The 23,314-nt window shown below is 43.3% G+C and overlaps 1 protein-coding gene across 1 annotated transcript in view; it reads left to right on the forward strand.

The window, feature by feature from the left end:
* LOC122945269 (microsomal triglyceride transfer protein-like) overlaps positions 1-23,314 on the forward strand; it is a 95,348-nt gene that overhangs the window by 58,066 nt on the left and 13,968 nt on the right. Inside the window, exons 8-15 of the mRNA XM_044304291.1 lie at positions 9,963-10,120; positions 10,727-10,895; positions 12,264-12,371; positions 15,484-15,696; positions 19,291-19,505; positions 19,706-19,791; positions 20,244-20,365; positions 21,820-22,044. Of these exons, the coding sequence (XP_044160226.1) occupies positions 9,963-10,120; positions 10,727-10,895; positions 12,264-12,371; positions 15,484-15,696; positions 19,291-19,505; positions 19,706-19,791; positions 20,244-20,365; positions 21,820-22,044 (1,296 nt within the window). The remainder of the gene's footprint in view (positions 1-9,962; positions 10,121-10,726; positions 10,896-12,263; positions 12,372-15,483; positions 15,697-19,290; positions 19,506-19,705; positions 19,792-20,243; positions 20,366-21,819; positions 22,045-23,314) is intronic.

The following is a 23,314-nucleotide window of genomic DNA, read 5'->3' on the forward strand; positions in this document are numbered from 1 at the left end:
TCAGAGCTATTTGAAATCTATCCCTAAAAGGGTATATAATATTGAAGGTGCACATAGGGTCATTCAGAATAACTTCACACACACGCTTCTGTGCATTTCCAAGTCTAATTCTGTCACTAAATCCATACCGGTGACCCAGCGCCTAAATACTAGGCCTCAAATTTAAATCCCTCTAAATCTCTCGTTACCCACCGCTGTACTGTTGTTGCTGGGCAAGATATTTAGTGTCCGTCAAAGCACATTTTTTGTTCTGGGTTGAAGTACAATTCCCAATTTAGCAATTTCATAATTTAGTGGTTTCTGCTATATCAGAGCTATTTGAAATCTATCCCTAAAAGGGTATATAATATTGAAGGTGCACATAGGGTCATTCAGAATAACTTCACACACACGCTTCTGTGCATTTCCAAGTCTAATTCTGTCACTAAATCCATACCGGTGACCCAGCGCCTAAATACTAGGCCTCAAATTTAAATCCCTCTAAATCTCTCGTTACCCACCGCTGTACTGTTGTTGCTGGGCAAGATATTTAGTGTCCGTCAAAGCACATTTTTTGTTCTGGGTTGAAGTACAATTCCCAATTTAGCAATTTCATAATTTAGTGGTTCCTGCTATATCAGAGCTATTTGAAATCTATCCCAAAAAGGGTATATAATATTGAAGGTGCACATTGGGTCATTCAGAATAACTTCACACACACCCGCTACTGTGTATTTCCAAGTCTAATTCTGTCACTAAACCCATACCTGTCACCCAGCGCCTAAATACTAGGCCTCAAATTTAAATCCCTCTAAATCTCTCGTTACCCACCGCTGTACTGTTGTTGCTGGGCAAGATATTTAGTGTCCGTCAAAGCACATTTTTTGTTCTGGGTTGAAGTACAATTCCCAATTTAGCAATTTCATAATTTAGTGGTTTCTGCTATATCAGAGCTATTTGAAATCTATCCCTAAAAGGGTATATAATATTGAAGGTGCACATAGGGTCATTCAGAATAACTTCACACACACGCTTCTGTGCATTTCCAAGTCTAATTCTGTCACTAAATCCATACCGGTGACCCAGCGCCTAAATACTAGGCCTCAAATTTAAATCCCTCTAAATCTCTCGTTACCCACCGCTGTACTGTTGTTGCTGGGCAAGATATTTAGTGTCCGTCAAAGCACATTTTTTGTTCTGGGTTGAAGTACAATTCCCAATTTAGCAATTTCATAATTTAGTGGTTCCTGCTATATCAGAGCTATTTGAAATCTATCCCAAAAAGGGTATATAATATTGAAGGTGCACATTGGGTCATTCAGAATAACTTCACACACACCCGCTACTGTGTATTTCCAAGTCTAATTCTGTCACTAAACCCATACCTGTCACCCAGCGCCTAAATACTAGGCCTCAAATTTAAATCCCTCTAAATCTCTCGTTACCCGCTGTACTGTTGTAGCTGGGAAAGTTATTTAGTGCCCGTCAAAGCACATTTTTTGTTCTGGGTTGAAGTACAATTCCCAATTTAGCAATTTCATAATTTAGTGGTTCCTGCTATATCAGAGCTATTTGAAATCTATCCCAAAAAGGGTATATAATATTGAAGGTGCACATTGGGTCATTCAGAATAACTTCACACACACCCGCTACTGTGTATTTCCAAGTCTAATTCTGTCACTAAACCCATACCTGTCACCCAGCGCCTAAATACTAGGCCTCAAATTTAAATCCCTCTAAATCTCTCGTTACCGCTGTACTGTTGTAGCTGGGAAAGTTATTTAGTGCCCGTCAAAGCACATTTTTTGTTCTGGGTTGAAGTACAATTCCCAATTTAGCAATTTCATAATTTAGTGGTTCCTGCTATATCAGAGCTATTTGAAATCTATCCCAAAAAGGGTATATAATATTCAAGGTGCACATTGGGTCATTCAGAATAACTTCACACACACGCTTCTGTGCATTTCCAAGTCTAATTCTGTCACTAAATCCATACCGGTCACCCAGCGCCTAAATACTAGGCCTCAAATTTATATCCCGCTGAATTTGAATACAATACATTGGGCCAAATAATATATTTGTTGTTGTGGTGAACCATAACAATGAGAAAAACATCTAGTAAGGGACGCGGACGTGGACATGGTCGTGGTGGTGTTAGTGGACCCTCTGGTGCTGGGAGAGGACGTGGCCGTTCTGCCACATCCACACGTCCTAGTGTACCAACTACCTCAGGTCCCAGTAGCCGCCAGAATTTACAGCGATATATGGTGGGGCCCAATGCCGTTCTAAGGATGGTAAGGCCTGAGCAGGTACAGGCATTAGTCAATTGGGTGGCCGACAGTGGATCCAGCACGTTCACATTATCTCCCACCCAGTCTTCTGCAGAAAGCGCACAGATGGCGCCTGAAAACCAACCCCATCAGTCTGTCACATCACCCCCATGCATACCAGGGAAACTGTCTCAGCCTCAAGTTATGCAGCAGTCTCTTATGCTGTTTGAAGACTCCGCTGGCAGGGTTTCCCAAGGGCATCCACCTAGCCCTTCCCCAGCGGTGAAAGACATAGAATGCACTGACGCACAACCACTTATGTTTCCTGATGATGAGGACATGGGAATACCACCTCAGCATGTCTCTGATGATGACGAAACACAGGTGCCAACTGCTGCGTCTTTCTGCAGTGTGCAGACTGAACAGGAGGTCAGGGATCAAGACTGGGTGGAAGACGATGCAGGGGACGATGAGGTCCTAGACCCCACATGGAATGAAGGTCGTGCCACTGACTTTCACAGTTCGGAGGAAGAGGCAGTGGTGAGACCGAGCCAACAGCGTAGCAAAAGAGGGAGCAGTGGGCAAAAGCAGAACACCCGCCGCCAAGAGACTCCGCCTGCTACTGACCGCCGCCATCTGGGACCGAGCACCCCAAAGGCAGCTTCAAGGAGTTCCCTGGCATGGCACTTCTTCAAACAATGTGCTGACGACAAGACCCGAGTGGTTTGCACGCTGTGCCATCAGAGCCTGAAGCGAGGCATTAACGTTCTGAACCTGAGCACAACCTGCATGACCAGGCACCTGCATGCAAAGCATGAACTGCAGTGGAGTAAACACCTTAAAACCAAGGAAGTCACTCAGGCTCCCCCTGCTACCTCTTCTGCTGCTGCCGCCTCGGCCTATTCTGCTGCTGCCGCCTCGGCCTCTTCCTCCGCCTCTGGAGGAACGTTGGCACCTGCCGCCCAGCAAACAGGGGATGTACCACCAACACCACCACCACCACCTCCGTCACCAAGCGTCTCAACCATGTCACACGCCAGCGTTCAGCTCTCCATCTCACAAACATTTGATAGAAAGCGTAAATTCCCACCTAGCCACCCTCGATCCCTGGCCCTGAATGCCAGCATTTCTAAACTACTGGCCTATGAAATGCTGTCATTTAGGCTGGTGGACACAGACAGCTTCAAACAGCTCATGTCGCTTGCTGTCCCACAGTATGTTGTTCCCAGCCGGCACTACTTCTCCAAGAGAGCCGTGCCTTCCCTGCACAACCAAGTATCCGATAAAATCAAGTGTGCACTGCGCAACGCCATCTGTAGCAAGGTCCACCTAACCACAGATACGTGGACCAGTAAGCACGGCCAGGGACGCTATATCTCCCTAACTGCACACTGGGTAAATGTAGTGGCAGCTGGGCCCCAGGCGGAGAGCTGTTTGGCGCACGTCCTGCCGCCGCCAAGGATCGCAGGGCAACATTCTTTGCCTCCTGTTGCCACCTCCTCCTTCTCGGCTTCCTCCTCCTCTTCTTCCACCTGCTCATCCAGTCAGCCACACACCTTCACCACCAACTTCAGCACAGCCCGGGGTAAACGTCAGCAGGCCATTCTGAAACTCATATGTTTGGGGGACAGGCCCCACACCGCACAGGAGTTGTGGCGGGGTATTGAACAACAGACCGACGAGTGGTTGCTGCCGGTGAGCCTCAAGCCCGGCCTGGTGGTGTGTGATAATGGGCGAAATCTCGTTGCAGCTCTGGGACTAGCCAATTTGACGCACATCCCTTGCTTGGCGCATGTGCTGAATTTGGTGGTGCAGAAGTTCATTCACAACTACCCCGACATGTCAGAGCTGCTGCATAAAGTGCGGGCCGTCTGTTCGCGCTTCCGGCGTTCACATCCTGCCGCTGCTCGCCTGTCTGCGCTACAGCGTAACTTCGGCCTTCCCGCTCACCGCCTCATATGCGACGTGCCCACCAGGTGGAACTCCACCTTGCACATGCTGGACAGACTGTGCGAGCAGCAGCAGGCCATAGTGGAGTTTCAGCTGCAGCACGCACGGGTCAGTCGCACTACAGAACAGCACCACTTCACCACCAATGACTGGGCCTCCATGCGAGACCTGTGTGCCCTGTTGCGCTGTTTCGAGTACTCCACCAACATGGCCAGTGGCGATGACACCGTTATCAGCGTTACAATACCACTTCTATGTCTCCTTGAGAAAACACTTAGGGCGATGATGGAACAGGAGGTGGCCCAGGAGGAGGAGGAGGAGGATGAGGAAGAGGGGTCATTTTTAGCACTTTCAGGCCAGTCTCTTCGAAGTGACTCAGAGGGAGGTTTTTTGCAACAGCAGAGGCCAGGTACAAATGTGGCCAGCCAGGGCCCACTACTGGAGGACGAGGAGGACGAGGATGAGGAGGAGGTGGAGGAGGATGAGGATGAAGCATGGTCACAGCGGGGTGGCACCCAACGCAGCTCGGGTCCATCACTGGTGCGTGGCTGGGGGGAAAGGCAGGACGATGACGATACGCCTCCCACAGAGGACAGCTTGTCCTTACCCCTGGGCAGCCTGGCACACATGAGCGACTACATGCTGCAGTGCCTGCGCAACGACAGCAGAGTTGCCCACATTTTAACCTGTGCGGACTACTGGGTTGCCACCCTGCTGGATCCACGCTACAAAGACAATGTGCCCACCTTACTTCCTGCACTGGAGCGTGATAGGAAGATGCGCGAGTACAAGCGCACGTTGGTAGACGCGCTACTGAGAGCATTCCCAAATGTCACAGGGGAACAAGTGGAAGCCCAAGGCCAAGGCAGAGGAGGAGCAAGAGGTCGCCAAGGCAGCTGTGTCACGGCCAGCTCCTCTGAGGGCAGGGTTAGCATGGCAGAGATGTGGAAAACTTTTGTCAACACGCCACAGCTAACTGCACCACCACCTGATACGCAACGTGTTAGCAGGAGGCAACATTTCACTAACATGGTGGAACAGTACGTGTGCACACCCCTCCACGTACTGACTGATGGTTCGGCCCCATTCAACTTCTGGGTCTCTAAATTGTCCACGTGGCCAGAGCTAGCCCTTTATGCCTTGGAGGTGCTGGCCTGCCCGGCAGCCAGCGTTTTGTCTGAACGTGTATTCAGCACGGCAGGGGGCGTCATTACAGACAAACGCAGCCGCCTGTCTACAGCCAATGTGGACAAGCTGACGTTCATAAAAATGAACCAGGCATGGATCCCACAGGACCTGTCCGTCCCTTGTCCAGATTAGACATTAACTACCTCCCCATAACCATATATTATTGGACTCCAGGGCACTTCCTCATTCAATCCTATTTTTATTTTCATTTTACCATTATATTGCGATGCTACCCAAAGTTGAATGAACCTCTCCTCTGCCTGTGTGCTAGGCCTAAATATATGCCAATGGACTGTTGCAGTGGTGGCTGACATGAAGCCTGATTCTCTGCTATGACATGCAGACTAATTCTCTGCTGACATGAAGCCAGATTGTCTGTTACGGGACCTCTCTCCTCTGCCTGGGTGCTGGGCCTAAATTTATGACAATGGACTGTTGCAGTGGTGGCTGACGTGAAGCCTGATTCTCTGCTATGACATGCAGACTGATTCTCTGCTGACATGAAGCCAGATCGTCTGTTACGGGACCTCTCTGCTCTGCCTGTGTGCTAGGCCTAAATATATGCCAATGGACTGTTGCAGTGGTGGGTGACGTGAAGCCTCATTCTCTGCTATGACATGCAGACTGATTCTCTGCTGACATGAAGCCAGATTGTCTGTTACGGGACCTCTCTGCTCTGCCTGTGTGCTAGGCCTAAATATATGCCAATGGACTGTTGCAGTGGTGGGTGACGTGAAGCCTCATTCTCTGCTATGACATGCAGACTGATTCTCTGCTGTCATGAAGCCAGATTGTCTGTTACGGGACCTCTCTGCTCTGCCTGTGTGCTAGGCCTAAATATATGCCAATGGACTGTTGCAGTGGTGGGTGACGTGAAGCCTCATTCTCTGCTATGACATGCAGACTGATTCTCTGCTGACATGAAGCCAGATTGTCTGTTACGGGACCTCTCTGCTCTGCCTGTGTGCTAGGCCTAAATATATGCCAATGGACTGTTGCAGTGGTGGGTGACGTGAAGCCTCATTCTCTGCTATGACATGCAGACTGATTCTCTGCTGTCATGAAGCTAGATTGTCTGTTACGGGACCTCTCTGCTCTGCCTGTGTGCTAGGCCTAAATATATGCCAATGGACTGTTGCAGTGGTGGGTGACGTGAAGCCTCATTCTCTGCTATGACATGCAGACTAATTCTCTGCTGACATGAAGACAGATTCTCTGTTACGGGACCTCTCTCCTCTGCCTGTGTGCTAGGCCTAAATATATGCCAATGGACTGTTGCAGTGGTGGCTGACGTGAAGCCTCATTCTCTGCTATGACATGCAGACTAATTCTCTGCTGACATGAAGACAGATTCTCTGTTACGGGACCTCTCTCCTCTGCCTGGGTGCCGGGGCCTAAATATCTGAGAATGGACTGTTCCAGTGGTGGGTGACGGGAAGCCAGATTCTCTGCTATGGAACCTCTCTCCAATTGATTTTGGTTAATTTTTATTTATTTAATTTTTATTTTAATTAATTTCCCTATCCACATTTGTTTGCAGGGGATTTACCTACATGTTGCTGCCTTTTGCAGCCCTCTAGCCCTTTCCTGGGCTGTTTTACAGCCGTTTTAGTGCCGAAAAGTTCGGGTCCCCATTGACTTCAATGGGGTTCGGGTTCGGGACGAAGTTCGGATCGGGTTCGGATCCCGAACCCGAACATTTCCGGGATGTTCGGCCGAACTTCTCGAACCCGAACATCCAGGTGTTCGCTCAACTCTATTCACTAGAGCTTCACAGGTTGCTACTGGAATCCTCTTCCACTCCTCCAATACAACATCACAGAGCTGGTGGATGTTAGTCATTGCGCTCCTCCACCTTCTGTTTTGAGGATGCCCCAAAGATGCTCAATATGGTTTAGGTCTGGAGACATGCTTGGCCAGTCCAGCACCTTTATCCTCAGTTTCTTTAGCAAGGCAGTAGTCGTCTTGGAAGTGTGTTTTGTGTTTGGGGTCATTATCATGTTGGATTTACTTTAGAAGAGGCTTTCTTCTGAGACGTCAGCCATGCAAACCAATTTGATGCAGTGTGCAGCATATGGTATGAGCACTGACAGGCTGACCCCCCCCCCCCCCCTTTGACCTCTGAAGCAATGCTGGATACGTCGATTTTGAAAAGACAACCTCTGGATATGACGCTGAGCCCATGCACTCAACTTCTTTGGTCGACCTTGGCGAGGCCTGTTCTGAGTGGAACCTGTTTTGTTAAACCGCTGTATGATCTTGGCCACCGTGCTGCAGCTCAGTTTTAAGATGTTGGCAATCTTCTTATAGCCTAGGCCATCTTTATGTAGAGCAACAATTTTTTTTTCAGATCCTCAGAGAGTTCTTTGCCATGAGGTGCCGTGTTGAACTTCCAGTGATCAGTATGAGAGACTGTGAGAACGATAACACCAAATTTAACACACCTGCTCCCAATTTACACCTGAAACCTTGTAACACTAACAAATCACATGATACCGAGGAGGGAAAATGCTTAATTGGAACAATTTGGCCATTTTCACTTAGGGGTATTAATTTGAGAGTTTATTTTCGACAGCATAAGTAGAAATTGCTGTTTGCAATTATTTTTGCTTCTGTTAATGCCTTTCATCATTATCCTTCTATTAACGTATTCTAAGGGTTTGGAGAGACATTGCAGAGGTTTCCTTGTCAGATGGTTGACCTCAGTATCTCACAAGAAGGTCATCCGTTTCTGGGTAATTGAAGGTTAGGCAGTGACTTTCAAGGCTGGTAAAGCATTAAGTCCAAAGAGATAGCCGCTTCTAGGACAAGCTAAAATCCAGCAATTGTTGAATCCCATCCATCGCTTGACATTTACAGCTGGTAAATTGGCTCCTGAATATAATGTACTGAGGGATTTCAGATAATTTTCTGCCTTTTCCTAATGGCCATGTGAAATGAAGAACTGACCGTCTGCCTATAATGACTTCCGTATGTCTGGATGCATCTCATTATGAACTGCTTTAGATCATTCTCTTAACATGTAAATGCTTAATTAGAAACACATGACTTGACTTTATCAAATGAGCTGTAAATGTGATTTATTTTGATATGATTCTATATTCTGCCTTAGGCACTCCATGTTGACATAACACCTCTCCTGCCTCAACTGTATACACTCCATTGTAATTGATCTAATCTCCATGATGCTTTAAAAAAAAATTCTAATTGAACTGTACATGTTCACATCACGTTTTTGCCCTTTTATTGTCCTATGTTTAACATGTAAGTTGGGAAAAAAAGGATGCAGAAGGATTTATTCCTCCAGCATCAAAACATGTATTGTTTCAGTGCACACAGGGGTCTTTTTTGGGTCGAAACATTGCATGTTTTATGAGTAAGTCCTTATTCACACAGTCAGTGTTTTGTCACAGATTTCCATCAGTAATTCTGAGCCAAAACCAGATGTGGGTCTAAACTCAGAACAGGTGCAGGTCTTTCCCTTATACCTTATCTCTGTATACAGCACTTGGTCCTTAAAATCTTGAAAGCTGCTGCCCTTTAAGGGGTGATGATCTGGATTGAACCCTTTTTAGATGTGTTTAATATGACTCACTAAAGACTTCAAGATTTTAAGGACAAAGTGCTGTATACATCTTTGGGAACTATCAAGCTCCACAGCCAAGGTGCTTTAGAATTATGGACACTGTCTGTGGAATGTGGTGTGAACAGAATCAAACGACAAGACCAGTGAGCTGGACCGAGTATCCAAATCTTGTTGTATATGTGACTTATCTCTGTTTTGGTTCTGGATTATTCTACACCCAGGTAGATGCTGTCACTGCTTCTTCTTGTATAGGCATACAGTGGCATACATTCTCTATAGAGATGGAGTGCCTCTGTATGCGATAGTGCTGTAGGCTGTGCTTTTCTGTATAGGTATAAAAAGGTATACCGGCATATACCAGTATGATGGATGTGAATTCGGTCTTTGCAAAAGTACAACAGAATTGCTTTTCAGTTAGGACTACCCTAAGGCCAACCATAGACATTAGATACCTGTCAGCCGACAGTTATGTCTCCCAAGTCCTCCTGACCCTTCCATACATATGCATGTTTGCCAAGCATGCAAAGGTTCTGAACAGACACCTTTTGGCAGCAGCTTATTTCTACAAGAACAAAAAGATCTGAAAGTGGATGGGTGGGTGGGGGTTAGTTCGAAGGCTCCTAAACTCATTAGACGGTTGGCCAAAATAGGTGGGTTCAGCCAACATTTATCTAACATGTGTGGGTAACTTTACATGAGCAATATCTAAACTTGACCTAACTCTATAAAAGCAATCTTATATTTTCAAAAAGGACTGAATTTGAAATCAGATTTTGATTTAGAATTTAGAAATTTGAGCACAGGAACAGTAGTGGTATCAGTATGTGGAGTTTTATTCTTATGTGGAATAGATAATAGTCAGCTATGATGTCGAGAAGATAGTGTCAGTTTTTAAAAAACATTTCTATTAGTTGTAATAAAACACTTACTCCACGTGCTCAGTTTTTGTGGTTGAGTTACATCTCTAAATCTCTACATTTTGGTTTTAGCTTAAAAGATACTTCAAGGCCTCAAAGAAAAAAATGAATAAACTGGCTTTTTCCAAGGTAGCAACAGTTCAATACTTTAGGAATGTTGTTAATGCATTAAGATCTGCTAAGAAGAATGACGTGCTACTGCTCTTGAAAACGGCTTCCTCTGATCTAGTGTAAGTCAATTTATGCTATAAATGCTACTATACCTGCTTTCTGGTTTTGTGTCAACATCGTTAAAGACTATGCAGCTTTCTAATAAACTTTGGCCCATATTTACTAATCCTTTAGATGGTTGTCTGGGCATGCACCAGATTTATCACAGTGGTTTAGGCTGAATGGTAAATGTGGTGCAAGGTTAGACACTTTTGTCTAACTCTATACCATCTATTGCTTGAAACACAATTTTATGCCAGAATTGAGGTGTGATTTTGCCACACCCCTTGCCTTTTATGTCCCACCCCATTCTTTTTGGGCAAGTCAGAAAAAAGTTGTATACCCTAGTTGCACCAAATTGCAGAAATGTTTGGCACCTTCTAGACAGATTCTAGATGCGAGCACATAAGTAAATCTGAACCTTTGTACTCAATCCCTCACCATTTTGAAGCTGATCTAGTATTTCACCTAGCTATCTACAGTTGTACAGCTGTTATTCTATGTATGACAGCAAGCAGAGATGTTAAAAACTACTAGCAATCGATACAAAAAAAGTATGCGGGATGATTGTTTGACTTGTCATCATACAATGAATTTGCTGATTGCTGACATTTATTATTTTTCAGGCCTTTCTTCATCGATGCAGCAGTAGCAGCCCAATCTCCCGCCACTTTAGCAACTCTTTCTGAATTTTTAGATTTTTCTAAAAAGAAACAAGTTCAGTTACAAGAAAAGTTTCTGTATTCTGCAGCCTTTACACCACACCCTACAACCGACCTTCTTAATCTCGTGCTGGTAAGGGTCTATCCAGTCAAGACCAGTGTTTTTTACTTTACCTATTTTTATACCTTTTAACAAAAATACATTTATAAGAATGGACATAGTGGTATAAATTATCCAATTGACTTAAATCAGAGAGGAGAATCTATCCCAATTTTCATAGTTCTCATCCTTTCCATCATGAGATTTTTTAAAGTGCTATTAAACTGTATTACATTACTGGCAACTGCACGCTAGATGGTAAAAGGCAAGGTTGAGCATATCCTAGATGCAGACCATGTGTCTGCTGTGGGGCTCTTCCCTGGTTGGTCTCATCTTCTTGTATGCTGGCTGGGGAAAACCCAATGAAATAGCTAGAGGGGGTACAAAGGTAACACTTGTAACCGCTCCTTGGTGCCTGAGGTAACCCAAAGGCCCTTCATCTACATGTTACCCCAGGATATAAAAAGCACATGTTGATTTGGAGCCCTGTAAGGTATGACCCCATGGTGCGGAATGCGGCCAAGCCACACCCACCAAACCAGTTTTGCAGTTAAATCATGTGATCATGGGTGGACATGGCTTGGCCACATGCAGGATCATAACGTTACAGAAATGTATGAATCAATGAATCAGTAACAAGGCAAATGGCAAAAATGAATGCAAAATTAGATTTGTTTTTTTCTCTTAAATGGATCTGAACAAGTCTGTATCCACCTTTGCAACTTTAGCTATATATTGTCTCATTTATTGTACTTCAAATGGAAAATAAAGCCCCTTTGCAAACAGTCTTGATTACAAATTGCACAAGACCATCGTTTTTGGTCACGTCCAATTTGCATTGTTTGCAGACTCATTCATTTCTATGGGTCCCCAAAGGTGGTGTCATCTGTGTTGTTCCACAAGTTATAGAACGCATCCTATTGTCTGTTTTGAGGACAAAAATAGCCAGTTCTAAAAGAAAAACGTGGCATGCACACTGCCAGTATCCGTACTTTGCGGTTCCACAAACGGATATGGTTGTTTGCATGAGGACTTATTTTGCAAAAACCCTGTAAAATCTGATCTTGCAGCCATAATCTCTTTTATTTGTCCTCTGTTTCTTCCATTAGGCACCAATAGGGGCGAATATGGCAGCAATATCAGAACTTATAGAGTTTGTTTGTTGTCTTTTACCATGAAGGCCCCTAAATCTGCGTGGGAGCTGCAGACACATAATGCAAGAAAATTTTATCAAGTCAAAATTGCTTTTATTTTCATTTTAGATGCTTTAGGACAATAAAGAAAAGTTGTTAAACTGTATGTAGACTTTACAGATTGTTATTGTCCATGTGTTATAGAATAGGGTGCTGAGAGTACGTTTATTATGACTTTCACTAATGCATTGTTACATTCATTTGTCAGGAAAAACTGAAAGGGAAGATTTTTGATCCTACTATAATGGAGACTGGGATCATTATAACTGGAGCGATTGTTGGCAAATTGTGTAGAATGGATCTTTGTGAAGACAAGGTTGTACTATGTATTTAGTAATCTCAGTATGTGTGGACTATTTGCTTAGAAACCATTACATTGACTGATTACCTTCTATTGTATATAGAGAATAGGGCCATCTCTTCTGCCCTGTCTATCAAGGAGAGGGAGGGTCAGGCAGAGGAAGCGCAAGGGTGCACAAAGTGGCTTGGGACTGCTCGTAGTGCACTTAAAGGCTCATTTTCATGTGGATTAACAGTACTTTTTCTTCAGAATGAAGCAACGGATCTCTGAAAGGCATCGTTACATTCAGCTGGGCTACACTACAAGGCCTTGTGCCCGATTTGTCGGGGAATTTCCTGGTACTGATACAGTTGTATCCAGTGTAGACAGTCCCCATAATACATCAGCAGCACAAATCTGCTCATATATACTAATAGCTTGTTACAGTTTATCAGTATAAGCAAAACGTATTAGCCTATATTGCTAGCTGTTTAGCCTTTGTCACTCTTTGTTGTGAGAGTTTATTATTAGGTGTAATTCAACCCTCAGATGCAAAAAAGAATAGCAGAGATTTTAAAAATAGCAAAAAATTGGAACGCAAAGTATAGCTGCAGAATTTTTTATTTTACAATACAGAAAGGGGTTGTCCAAGTTAAAATAAAAATGGGTAAATCTCAGTGAAGGGTTTAAAGGGACACTGACAGGGCCAATAAGCATATTGAGGTATATATATGGCAGTACAGGTCTTATACAGGGTATTACAATCATATAAGTATCCCCCCTGTCCACATTATACATACAGTAAACTTAAGTTTTATAACCTGCTCCAACGGTCTTCAATCTGCCCAAGGGGCGGCGTTTCACCTCTCTTGCGCCCAGCCAGCCTCCCCCAACTGCCGCTGTGAAGCGCCGCCCAGCTCATGAATATTCAGTTTGCTGGGCGGCTTCTGCGGTCCCCGCTCTGAAGCGCTGCGCTTAACAGTGCCCTGCGCATGCGCCGGATCTTGTGAAGTCCGGTACAGTAAGCGCCGCCCAGCTCATCAATATTCACTTCGCTGGGCGGCGCTTACTGTCCCTGACTTCACAAGATCCGGCGCATGCGCAGGGCATTGTTCAGCGCAGCGCTTCAGAGCCGGGACCGCAGAAGCCGCCCAGCAAACTGAATATTCATGAGCTGGGCGGCGCTTCACAGCGGCAGTTGGGGGAGGCTGGCTGGGCGCAAGAGAGGTGAAACGCCGCCCCTTGGGCAGATTGAAGACCGTTGGAGCAGGTTATAAAACTTAAGTTTACTGTATGTATAATGTGGACAGGGGGGATACTTATATGATTGTAATACCCTGTATAAGACCTGTACTGCCATATATATACCTCAATATGCTTATTGGCCCTGTCAGTGTCTCTTTAAAGTACTAAAACACATTACAGTTGCTATTTCAAAACCCCTCCACTCAAGTGTTGTCACTCAGATCCTCTCCGCTGGGCTTCGTTGGCTGCAGCAGTGACCTGCCCATGTACTCCATGTGACTGCTGCAGCCAATCACTGGCTTCAGTGGTCTCTTACCAAATACCACTGAGGCCAGTGATTGGCTGCAGAGGTCACATGCAGTATATGGGCATGTCATCACTGCAGCCAAGAAGGTGACATCATGGTTGTAGCAGTGGGAAGGTTTATAGTGGTAGCACTGGAACTATGGGGGTTTGAACCTATATGTATAACCCCAATCTTTGTGATTTAGCAATTTTTCTTTTAACAGACAACCTCTTTAAAGGGAACCTGTCATGTGGATATTTGATTATAATCTAACTAATTATATACAATCATTAACTACTAAAAAGTACCTTAGATGTAATCACTTACTGGTGTGACAGATGGTTACCTCATAATATACACACAAAGATGCCGCATGCCGCATGCTAATGAGCTGATTGGAGTCCGGCGTGATGTCATTGAGTCCAGCGTATATTTAATTCAGAGCTATAGCCACTCCCCTGCCCACCTGCTGCTGATTCATATGGAAACAAACTGTCATTCAGCAGCAGTTGGGCGGGGAGAGTCAGGAGCTCATGAATATTCATGACTCATCATTATCAGCTGGAGCTTTTCAATACAAAATGTTGGCAGATTGACTGGGTCAATTAAAGAAAGTGACCCAGCATTTTGCTAAGAGAATCAGTCACTTATTTATGTTGCCCTTAGTTAGGACACCATAAAACTGGTGACAGGTTCCCTTTAAGCTTTATTTATACATGGCTGGAAATCGCATGTAAAGGGTTTTTAAGAAGTACAAAATAATTCAGGATAGGTCATCTCTCTTTAATATTTAATCTGTTGGGGTTCGACTCCTGGCATTCCTGTCGATCAACCATTTAAAGAGCCTTGGTTCTGCAGTGAGTGCTGCGCCTCACAGCATACAAAGCACACTGCCGTATCTTGTATAGTAGCTGTGCTTGGTATTGCAGCCTAGCCCATTACTTGAATTGGTCTGAGCTGCATAAAGGCCATGTGACCAATGAATGTGACAATACTGGTCTAGGAAGAGGCTGCGTCACTCACTAGAGCATTGTGTCCTCTTCAAACAATTGATGGGCAGGGTGGTGGGACATATCCTGAGAAAACCCCTAAGCCATCCTACTGACTTCCTAAACATCATTGCCTGACATTAATTAAAATTTCTAAACTCACTAGCTAAAGTTATTTTGCAACATTCCCTCCATGTTGGTCCTTCTGCCATCCTGACTGGTTCTTTTGCAAGGGTGAACATGGTGGAGATAGGGTTCGGTGACATCATGGAGGAGGGGTGATTCAGTAAAGAGGGCATGCGGTGTGCACACAAGCCTGCAGGGAACCAGATGTGGGTCATGGTGTTAGATGGTGACCCCTTCCTGGAGCACAAATAACACTAAAGCACAGAGGTTACCATTGCATCATATGATATAATAGAAGAGCAGAAATTCAGGCCTTTTCACCTAATATAAGGATAAAAGTAAAAATCACTGCATTACAAATGTGTTTACAATAACTGTCTATGTATCAGAGTGAGTAATGCCAGAGTGCTTCTTGAAATCTCTTATAAAAGAATACTTCTTAATAACAAATATTTGCCTTGGACACATCCGTGTACTTTATTTCATCTCTATACTTTTGCAGGATGTTGAATTCGCAAAGGCCACGCTTCTGGAAGGCCTGAATAATGCAGAAGATGAAACAGAGATGAAAATATACCTTCTATCTTTGAAGAACGCTCAGCTCCCTGAAACTATTCCCATCCTACTTCAGTATGCAGTGGAGCACACAGGAGCAGTGAGCAGCACCGCGCTTTCTGCTCTGCAAGCCTTCCCAGCAGAAGTTCTATCTATTGAGGTAGGGGAGGCTTTTTCAATTGCAAAGTACTGTATATGTCAGGAACATGCAGACTGTTTTTTATTCCTTGCTATTTGTCTCCCATAATAAGGCAATATTTCTTTCCATTTTGGCACTGCTGCAGAGAATACCTGTTGTGTACATGATACATTTATAGTGGACCTGTCAATCATGTGCACTGTAGTCTTCAAAGTCACACATTTGTCTAGTGGGTTGGTAGGAAACATATATTAGAATCTCACACTAGTACGAAATGTAGTTTTCAACTATTGTCCTTATAGTTCTGTAACTTTCCAGATGTGTTTGCGTTTGATACTTGTCATTCTAAGCTGTATGATTGACAGTTTGGCGCATTTTACATTATATAAAACTTTGGGTATATTCACATACATTGGAAAAAAAATGCATGATGTTTTACTGCAGTTTTTTATGTAGTTGTGGTTTTTATATGTGAAACATAATAAATAAATACATTTTAACTATGAAAATCACAGCAACATCAAAAACTACAGTAAAACCGCATACCTTTTAGTCCTATACTTTTTTGACATGCTTTTAACTACACCTTATCTGCTACATGTGAGTATAACCCTTAGGCCCCTTTCACACGGGCGAGAATTCCGCGCTGGTGCAATGAGTGAGGTGAACGCATTGCACCCACACTGAATCCGGACCCATTCACTTCAATGGGGCTGTTCAGATGGGCGTTGATTTTCACACATCACTTGTGTGTTGCGTGAAAATCGCAGCATGCTCTATATTCTGTGTTTTTCACGCAACGTAGGCCCTAAAGAAAGTGCGGATGCGGTGCGATTTTCACGCATGGTTGCTAGGAGATGATAGGAATGAAAGCAACCCCGGACCCCATTAAAGTGTATTCCCTGTATTATTTTCCCTTATAACATGGTTATAAGGGAAAATAATAGCATTCTTAATACAGAATGCTTAGTAAAATATAGATTGAGGTGTAAAAAAAAAAAAAAAATTAACTTACCTGTTACAATTGATTGCGCAGCCTGCATCCTCTTCTTGTTTCTTTCAGGACCTGCAAAAGGACCTTTGGTGACGTAATTGCGCTCACCACGTGGTGAGCGTGATATTTTTTAACATCTCAATCTACAGTTTACTAAGCATTCTGTATTAAGAATGCCATTATTTTCCCTTATAACCATGTTATAAGGGAAAATATTAAAATCTACAGAACACCTAACCCAAACTCGAACTTCAGTGAAGAAGACCGGGTTCGGGTCTGGGTACCACATACATTTTTTTTTCACGCGCATGCAAAACGCATTGCACCCGCGCGATAAAAACTGAACATTGGAACCCAATCGCAGTCAAAACTGACTGCAATTGCGTACCTACTCGCACGATTTTCCCTGATCACAGATGAAACGCATCCGGAACTAATCCAGGCACGCTCGTCTGCAAGGGGCCTTAGTTTGTACAGTTTTCAATCCCCTAATTCATGCCTTTAAGAGACATTCTGTTTTGCTCCGTCCTAATACATGTCTTTGGGGGCACATAACAGTTCAATTTGTTTCCGTTATACATGATGGAAATTTTTTTCCTGTTGACAATTTTTTTTGCTATGGGCGCTTAGAGTTAGTCCACAAAACATTTATCACCTAAGGTGGGTTACAAATGTTTGATAAGTGGTGGCCTGACCACTGGGACCGCCATAATCACTAGAACTGGGACTTTGAGCACCCATTTTGTAGGTGTTTGAATGGAACACTGGTCATACATGCGCAGTACCTCTCCATTCAAGGTCTATGGGACAAATGCATTGTATTGCTGGAAATCACTCAAAGTCATCACTACTGTGTTCATGGCAGCGGCCTACACTTTCATGGTAGGGTGTTCTCCCTGTACTTTATTGCTGTGATCAGTACATGCCATAGAGTATACACATTTCACAGCTAGTACAGTCCAGCATAGGAGACAGGGTCACCTTCTTACCCTCTTATGTCCTATCTGTGCCATACAGTATCTGTGCATGTGTCCTACATTGGCGCACTACACAGATGCTATCAGACTTGGCAGCCCTCTGTGTAACAAGTTACTATTATAAAAAAATAAAATTACTTTTAGACCAGATAAAATAAAAGTACTTTTAAAAGCAATATTTTCTAAAAGCACAACCAATTAAAGAAAACTAGAGGAAACACAACATTTTTGGAACAGTTCTCTGGAAAATAAATGCACTGAGCAAGGACTTACAATCAGACTAAAGTCGTGACAAAGTCAGCCCAAGTAGATTGGATGGTACCTTGTACATTACCTTCAGTTAACGCTGTGCCCCAATAGTGTACTGCCATATATTATGTAAATTACCATACAGTGCCATATAGCAGGGATTATAAATATTGGCCAAGCAACCCTTACATATAGCTACCTAAGTAGCAATACTATGCTACAGTACTTCCATCTTCATACTCATATACAGCAATGCCACATAAAGCCAAAGTAAAAACCACCACAATATGCTCACATAATACTAACATACATTGACAGCTCTAGACCATCTGTGGAAATGGAGGCTCAGAAGACAAACAAAGATGGAGATATCCGGTATTTGAGACAATGTGAACACATTGCCATTGTACAGGTAAAATATCCACCAAAGGAATGACGGGGTCTCAGGACGCTATTAGATTTTGTGATATTTGGACAGAACAATCACAGATGGATGATAAACATGTCAAACAGCATCGGCCTGTTACATGATGCAAAATAAATGTGGGAGGAATTATTGCCACTCCCATCATTGTTCCCCCATTAAGCTTTAATGGTTATAAACATCACATCCCTAAGTACACCAGGAGATGTGTTGTTCGATAATGATGCACGTTTCATCCTGAGGAAAGATGCAAATCATTTGCGTGGTTATCGGCTGACTGGCGGCATGAATATATGGGCTAATTATCGGGAACAAGTATTTCTGTGAATAGTTGTTTTCAATAATTGGCTCAAAATATTCTCTAATAGGACTTTAAAGGGGTTGTCTCATCTGGGACATTGGTGCCATAACATTAGGATATGCCACCAATGTCAGATAGGTGTAGGTCCTACCTCTGGCACCTACACCTGTCTCCAAAACGGGCCCCCAAAAGTGAGTGGAGAGCAGCCGTGTATGTGCAACCACCCTCCTTTAATTTCTATGAGACTGCCAAAAATAGTCGAGCGCTGGCATGGCTATCTCTGGCAGTCCCATAGAAGTGAATGGAGCAGTGGCCATGCTTACATGGTGCACTCTCCATTCATTTCTTTGGGACTTCCCATAAAAATGAATTCAGAGCATGCTGTGCATGTGTGGTGCACTCTACTTCACTCTCTGGGGTATGTTTTTTAGATAGGTGCCATTTCTACCTCAGGGACCCGCACCTATCTGACATTAGTGGCATATGCTAGAGATATGCCACCAGTGTCTAAGATGAGACAACCCCTTTAAGTCTGTGTGCATTTATTCATAAAAATGTTGAATTACTATATTAAATTCTTCGGTCATTCAAGTGAGCTGTGAAGGACACATTCTTTGCAGTATAGTACATAATGTTTGCATGCATGCCATAATTAATCTTTTGATTATAGGTGGTGAAGGACACCTTGAAGCAAATCCTCCATCAAACACATAAAGAGTATGATAAAAAGAGCCAGCTAATGGCAGCAGAGACTCTCTTGTCTACAGATGTTTCCATGGTGGACCTCAACAGCATCTCCGCTGCTCTGGATTTAATGGACAATGAAACTTCCAAGTTACTTCTCTCCAAACTCCACCACAAGCTCGGACCCCGTCATCAGTTAATGTAAATCTTAGCATACTATGGACTGTAATGTGGAGTCTGTGGAATATCAGAATGATTATTCAAGGATTGTTAAGTTTTGGGGATAAAAGACCATAGTGAGAATGATCTAGTGATCAAAATCCAGAACATGTTAGGTTGCTAATACTTTCGGTCATTTTATGTTTACACACTCAATGGATATATTCTTATTTGCCACATAGGAAGACTATGAAGATCCCTTTTAAAAATGACTATTGGAGAATGTTGCGACCTGGTAGATCCACTGTGTTTTCTGGATTTTTATCTGGTAAGTTGCAGAACTTAAAACTAAAATCCAGATTCAATAGAGACAAGTTTGCTATCTGGTGCAAATCATCATAGTATCATCCTGTATGTATAACTTTAAATAGGCCTACTAGTAATTCTCTAGATGTACCAATGCTCTAGATAAATGTAGACTTGCTAGATCTGCTTTCCCAGTAAAGTGTTTTTGGGTGTATTGCAAGTTTTTGCTTAGCGTATGGCAATGTTACAGGATACAATGTTGTTTGAAGTTCCCCTTTCTTTCCTCTGCTCTTTCATCATCATACTCCATACCTGTGGAAGGAACTTTATGGATTCAGAATACTAAGTGTCAGTATATGTAAAAAGTTACTCATCTGGTAAATGCGTCAGACACATCTATGAGCCCATTGCAATGTATTGGTTATCCTGAAGCTTCCTTTTCCTTTATAACACACATTTCATATTGTTTTCCAGCCACAAATGATACAGGGTCCACCTATGGTCTGGATCTTTTGTTCACAGAGACTGGGTTATTGAAACGAAGCATATCTGATATTACACTGTATAACGACAACCACCAGCTTAAAGCAATGCAGGTCAGCTATGATTCCATTTGCAATTAGAGCTCAGTAAAATACGTAAACCTTTTCTAAAAAATGAATTTATACCCTACGTATTTTTTACTAATTAAAACCAGATTTTCATAAATATTACTTTTTTTTATAACTTGCGGTTAGTTTTCTGCTGTAGGTTATTGTAATTTTGTTTTCTGTACATGATTATGGGGTAGGCCATCCTGTGTTGAGTGTAGGATCTGTAGTCTGGATGTGATTTATTGACTTTTGGGACCATAGGCATGGTCTGTGACCTGTGCAGAGCTCATTGTGTGTGGAAGGAGAGTATGTGACCATCACCAATTGTGAACGGTGGATCCTATGTTATCTATACATAGATGTTTAACCTTTCATTGTAATCCTGCCTGTTATGATAATGAGATGGTTGCTGAAAAGTAATCACTAGAATGGGGCTGAGCTGTTCCTAGACCACATGACACATGAACATGGCGTCACTCAACCTAGGAAAAGCAGAGGGAAGGCCGCAGCACTCACAGGAGCACTGCCTTCTCAAAAAGCTTATTGGCAGGGGTCCCGGCTGTCGGCCCCCCACCAAATAAAAGAAGTCTCTGAAAACCCGTTTAAGACTTCATGTCTTTTGAGAGCAGCTAAATTGACATAATGGACAGGAGCTGACCCCATTGACTTCTATGGGAGAGTTTTCTAGGCATGCTCTGTGACCTGGGCAGCACGGTGGCTCAGTGGTTAGCGCTGGTGCCTTGAGGTCCTAGATTTGAATCTGACCAAGGACAACATCTGCATGGAGTTTGTATGTTCTCCCTATGTTTGTGTAGGTTTCTTCCAGGTACTCCGGTTTCCTCCTACACTCCAAAGACATACTGATAGGGAACTTAGATTGTGAGCCCCATTAAGGACAGTTGGATGCTAATGTCTGTAATATAGAATATAGTAGTGCTATATAAGTGCATAAAATAAAAAATAAATAAGGTCAGTAGGGAGTGGATAAGCTGAAATATCTGCGATTGTGAACAGTGGATCCTGTGCCATGTACTGTATACGGAGGTGTTACTTGTCATTGTCATTTTGACTGTGGTTATAATGATAATAGTTACTGAAAAGTCACCCACACAGAACAGTAAAACATGACCTATTATAAGACCTAGTGGCCAGTGGGAAAATTGGATATCGGGCAGCAATATGTGATGCCAATACAATGCCAGATTTTCTTGACGTTGACATATGGATACTTCTTTTCTATGGATTTGGAGAGTTAAATGCTGCATTAAAGAGGCCCAAATCCACATGGAACTCTTGTGCTACACCTTGGCCACCACTGTTATTTGTAGTTCTTTATGTACATGAACAGGAAGTAAACCAAGCATTATGAATACCCAATGTTTTGGGCCTGCTCCAGATACATAACCTGATGGTATTTTATTATTATGGCATTCATTATAATGTTGTATCTCTTTAAGGTATCTATAGAAGCTCAAGGCCTAGAATCATTAATGGGTAATGAAGAAGCAGACAATGAAGAAGAGGATGCAATGGTTGGAATGTCAGCTGTCTTGTTAGGCATTCAGCTGCGACCAGTTGTGTTTTTCAGTGGGTACATGGATTTAGTGACTAAAGTATTTTCAAGTACTGGAGAACCAAGCAATGTAGTCAGAGGGAACATACTGCTGGTTGATTATCTTCAGGTATGGTGAAATCCTAAAATAAAATTTGAACTATGCATGGAAAACAAAAGAAAAATAATTACTTAAAGGGGCTTGTCCAGTTTTAGAAAAGTATGGCTGCTTTCTTCCCAAAACAGCATCATACCTGTTCATAGGTTGTGTGTGGTACTGCAGATCAGCCCCACTTGCTTCAATCTGCAATACCAGACACAACCCATGGATAGATGTGGTGCTGTTTTTTGAAGACAGTAGTAATGTTTTGCTTACCAGCCACTTTAACCGATATGTTCACCTTTTCAACAAATGCATTTAAAAGTCTTTGCTATAAATCTCCTATTGTTACATGTCTAGAGGTCCTGTGCAGACTTATGTGGTTTGAATGGTAACATTTTGGATCTATTATATGAGAGTGTTTTTAGTATTGTAATGAAAAGCTTAATGGATCAGGTGCAAATAACTTATATATTTTTTTGCCTTTATGATGTTTTTTAAAGCCCTCACAGCATGGCCAGACTCACAGTGGCAATCATACTTACCTAATCCCGGCTACTGGGTTCCAGCTCCATCACTACCCCTCTGGGTCTGCAGGGTCCGGGTCTCCCCATCTCAACATCTAGTTTCATGTTTGGCAGCACTTGAACCAGCGGTTTAATGTGAATGGGGCACATCACCCAGTGACTTGCCAGATGGGTGACATGTGAGCACTGTGGCCAGTTATTGGCTCCAGCAGTCAAGTGCCCTATGTCAAAATAAATGTTAATGCAAGGAGACCCAGGAGCTGCAGAATCAGAGGGGCAGGGATGCATCCAGAACCCAGTGGTGGGGTTCAGGTAAGTATGATCATCATAAGGAATCTGGCAACAACACAAATAGATGTGCTACATTCCATATTACTGAGGGGTTGTCAGGGTCTCAAAATATTCAGAGACCAAGACACAATGCTCCTATGTTAAATTTGCGATTCCCTTCCCCAGCACCAGTGCTAAAGGTATATTTGGATGGACATTGCATTTAGTGTTATCAGTACATGAGAATACAGCACCACATATCTATTACATCCAGTGACGTCTTCCCTGATGTAGACATTCTCTTTCCTCATCTTCTCCATTTGGCACAGACAATACACGACAACTTCTATCAGCCGGCATGGCACACAGAAGTCTTAGGTTCCTAATTTACCATCATCCTCCCCAACTTCTGAACACCCCATCTTGTCACCCCCAATATTGTGACTGCTGTGCTCCCCAATGCCTCCAAGTACTATACTTACAAAATAACAGTGCCATACAGA

The sequence above is a fragment of the Bufo gargarizans genome, chromosome 8 (genome assembly GCF_014858855.1).
Source record: "Bufo gargarizans isolate SCDJY-AF-19 chromosome 8, ASM1485885v1, whole genome shotgun sequence".
Classification (NCBI taxonomy): Eukaryota; Metazoa; Chordata; class Amphibia; order Anura; family Bufonidae; genus Bufo; species Bufo gargarizans.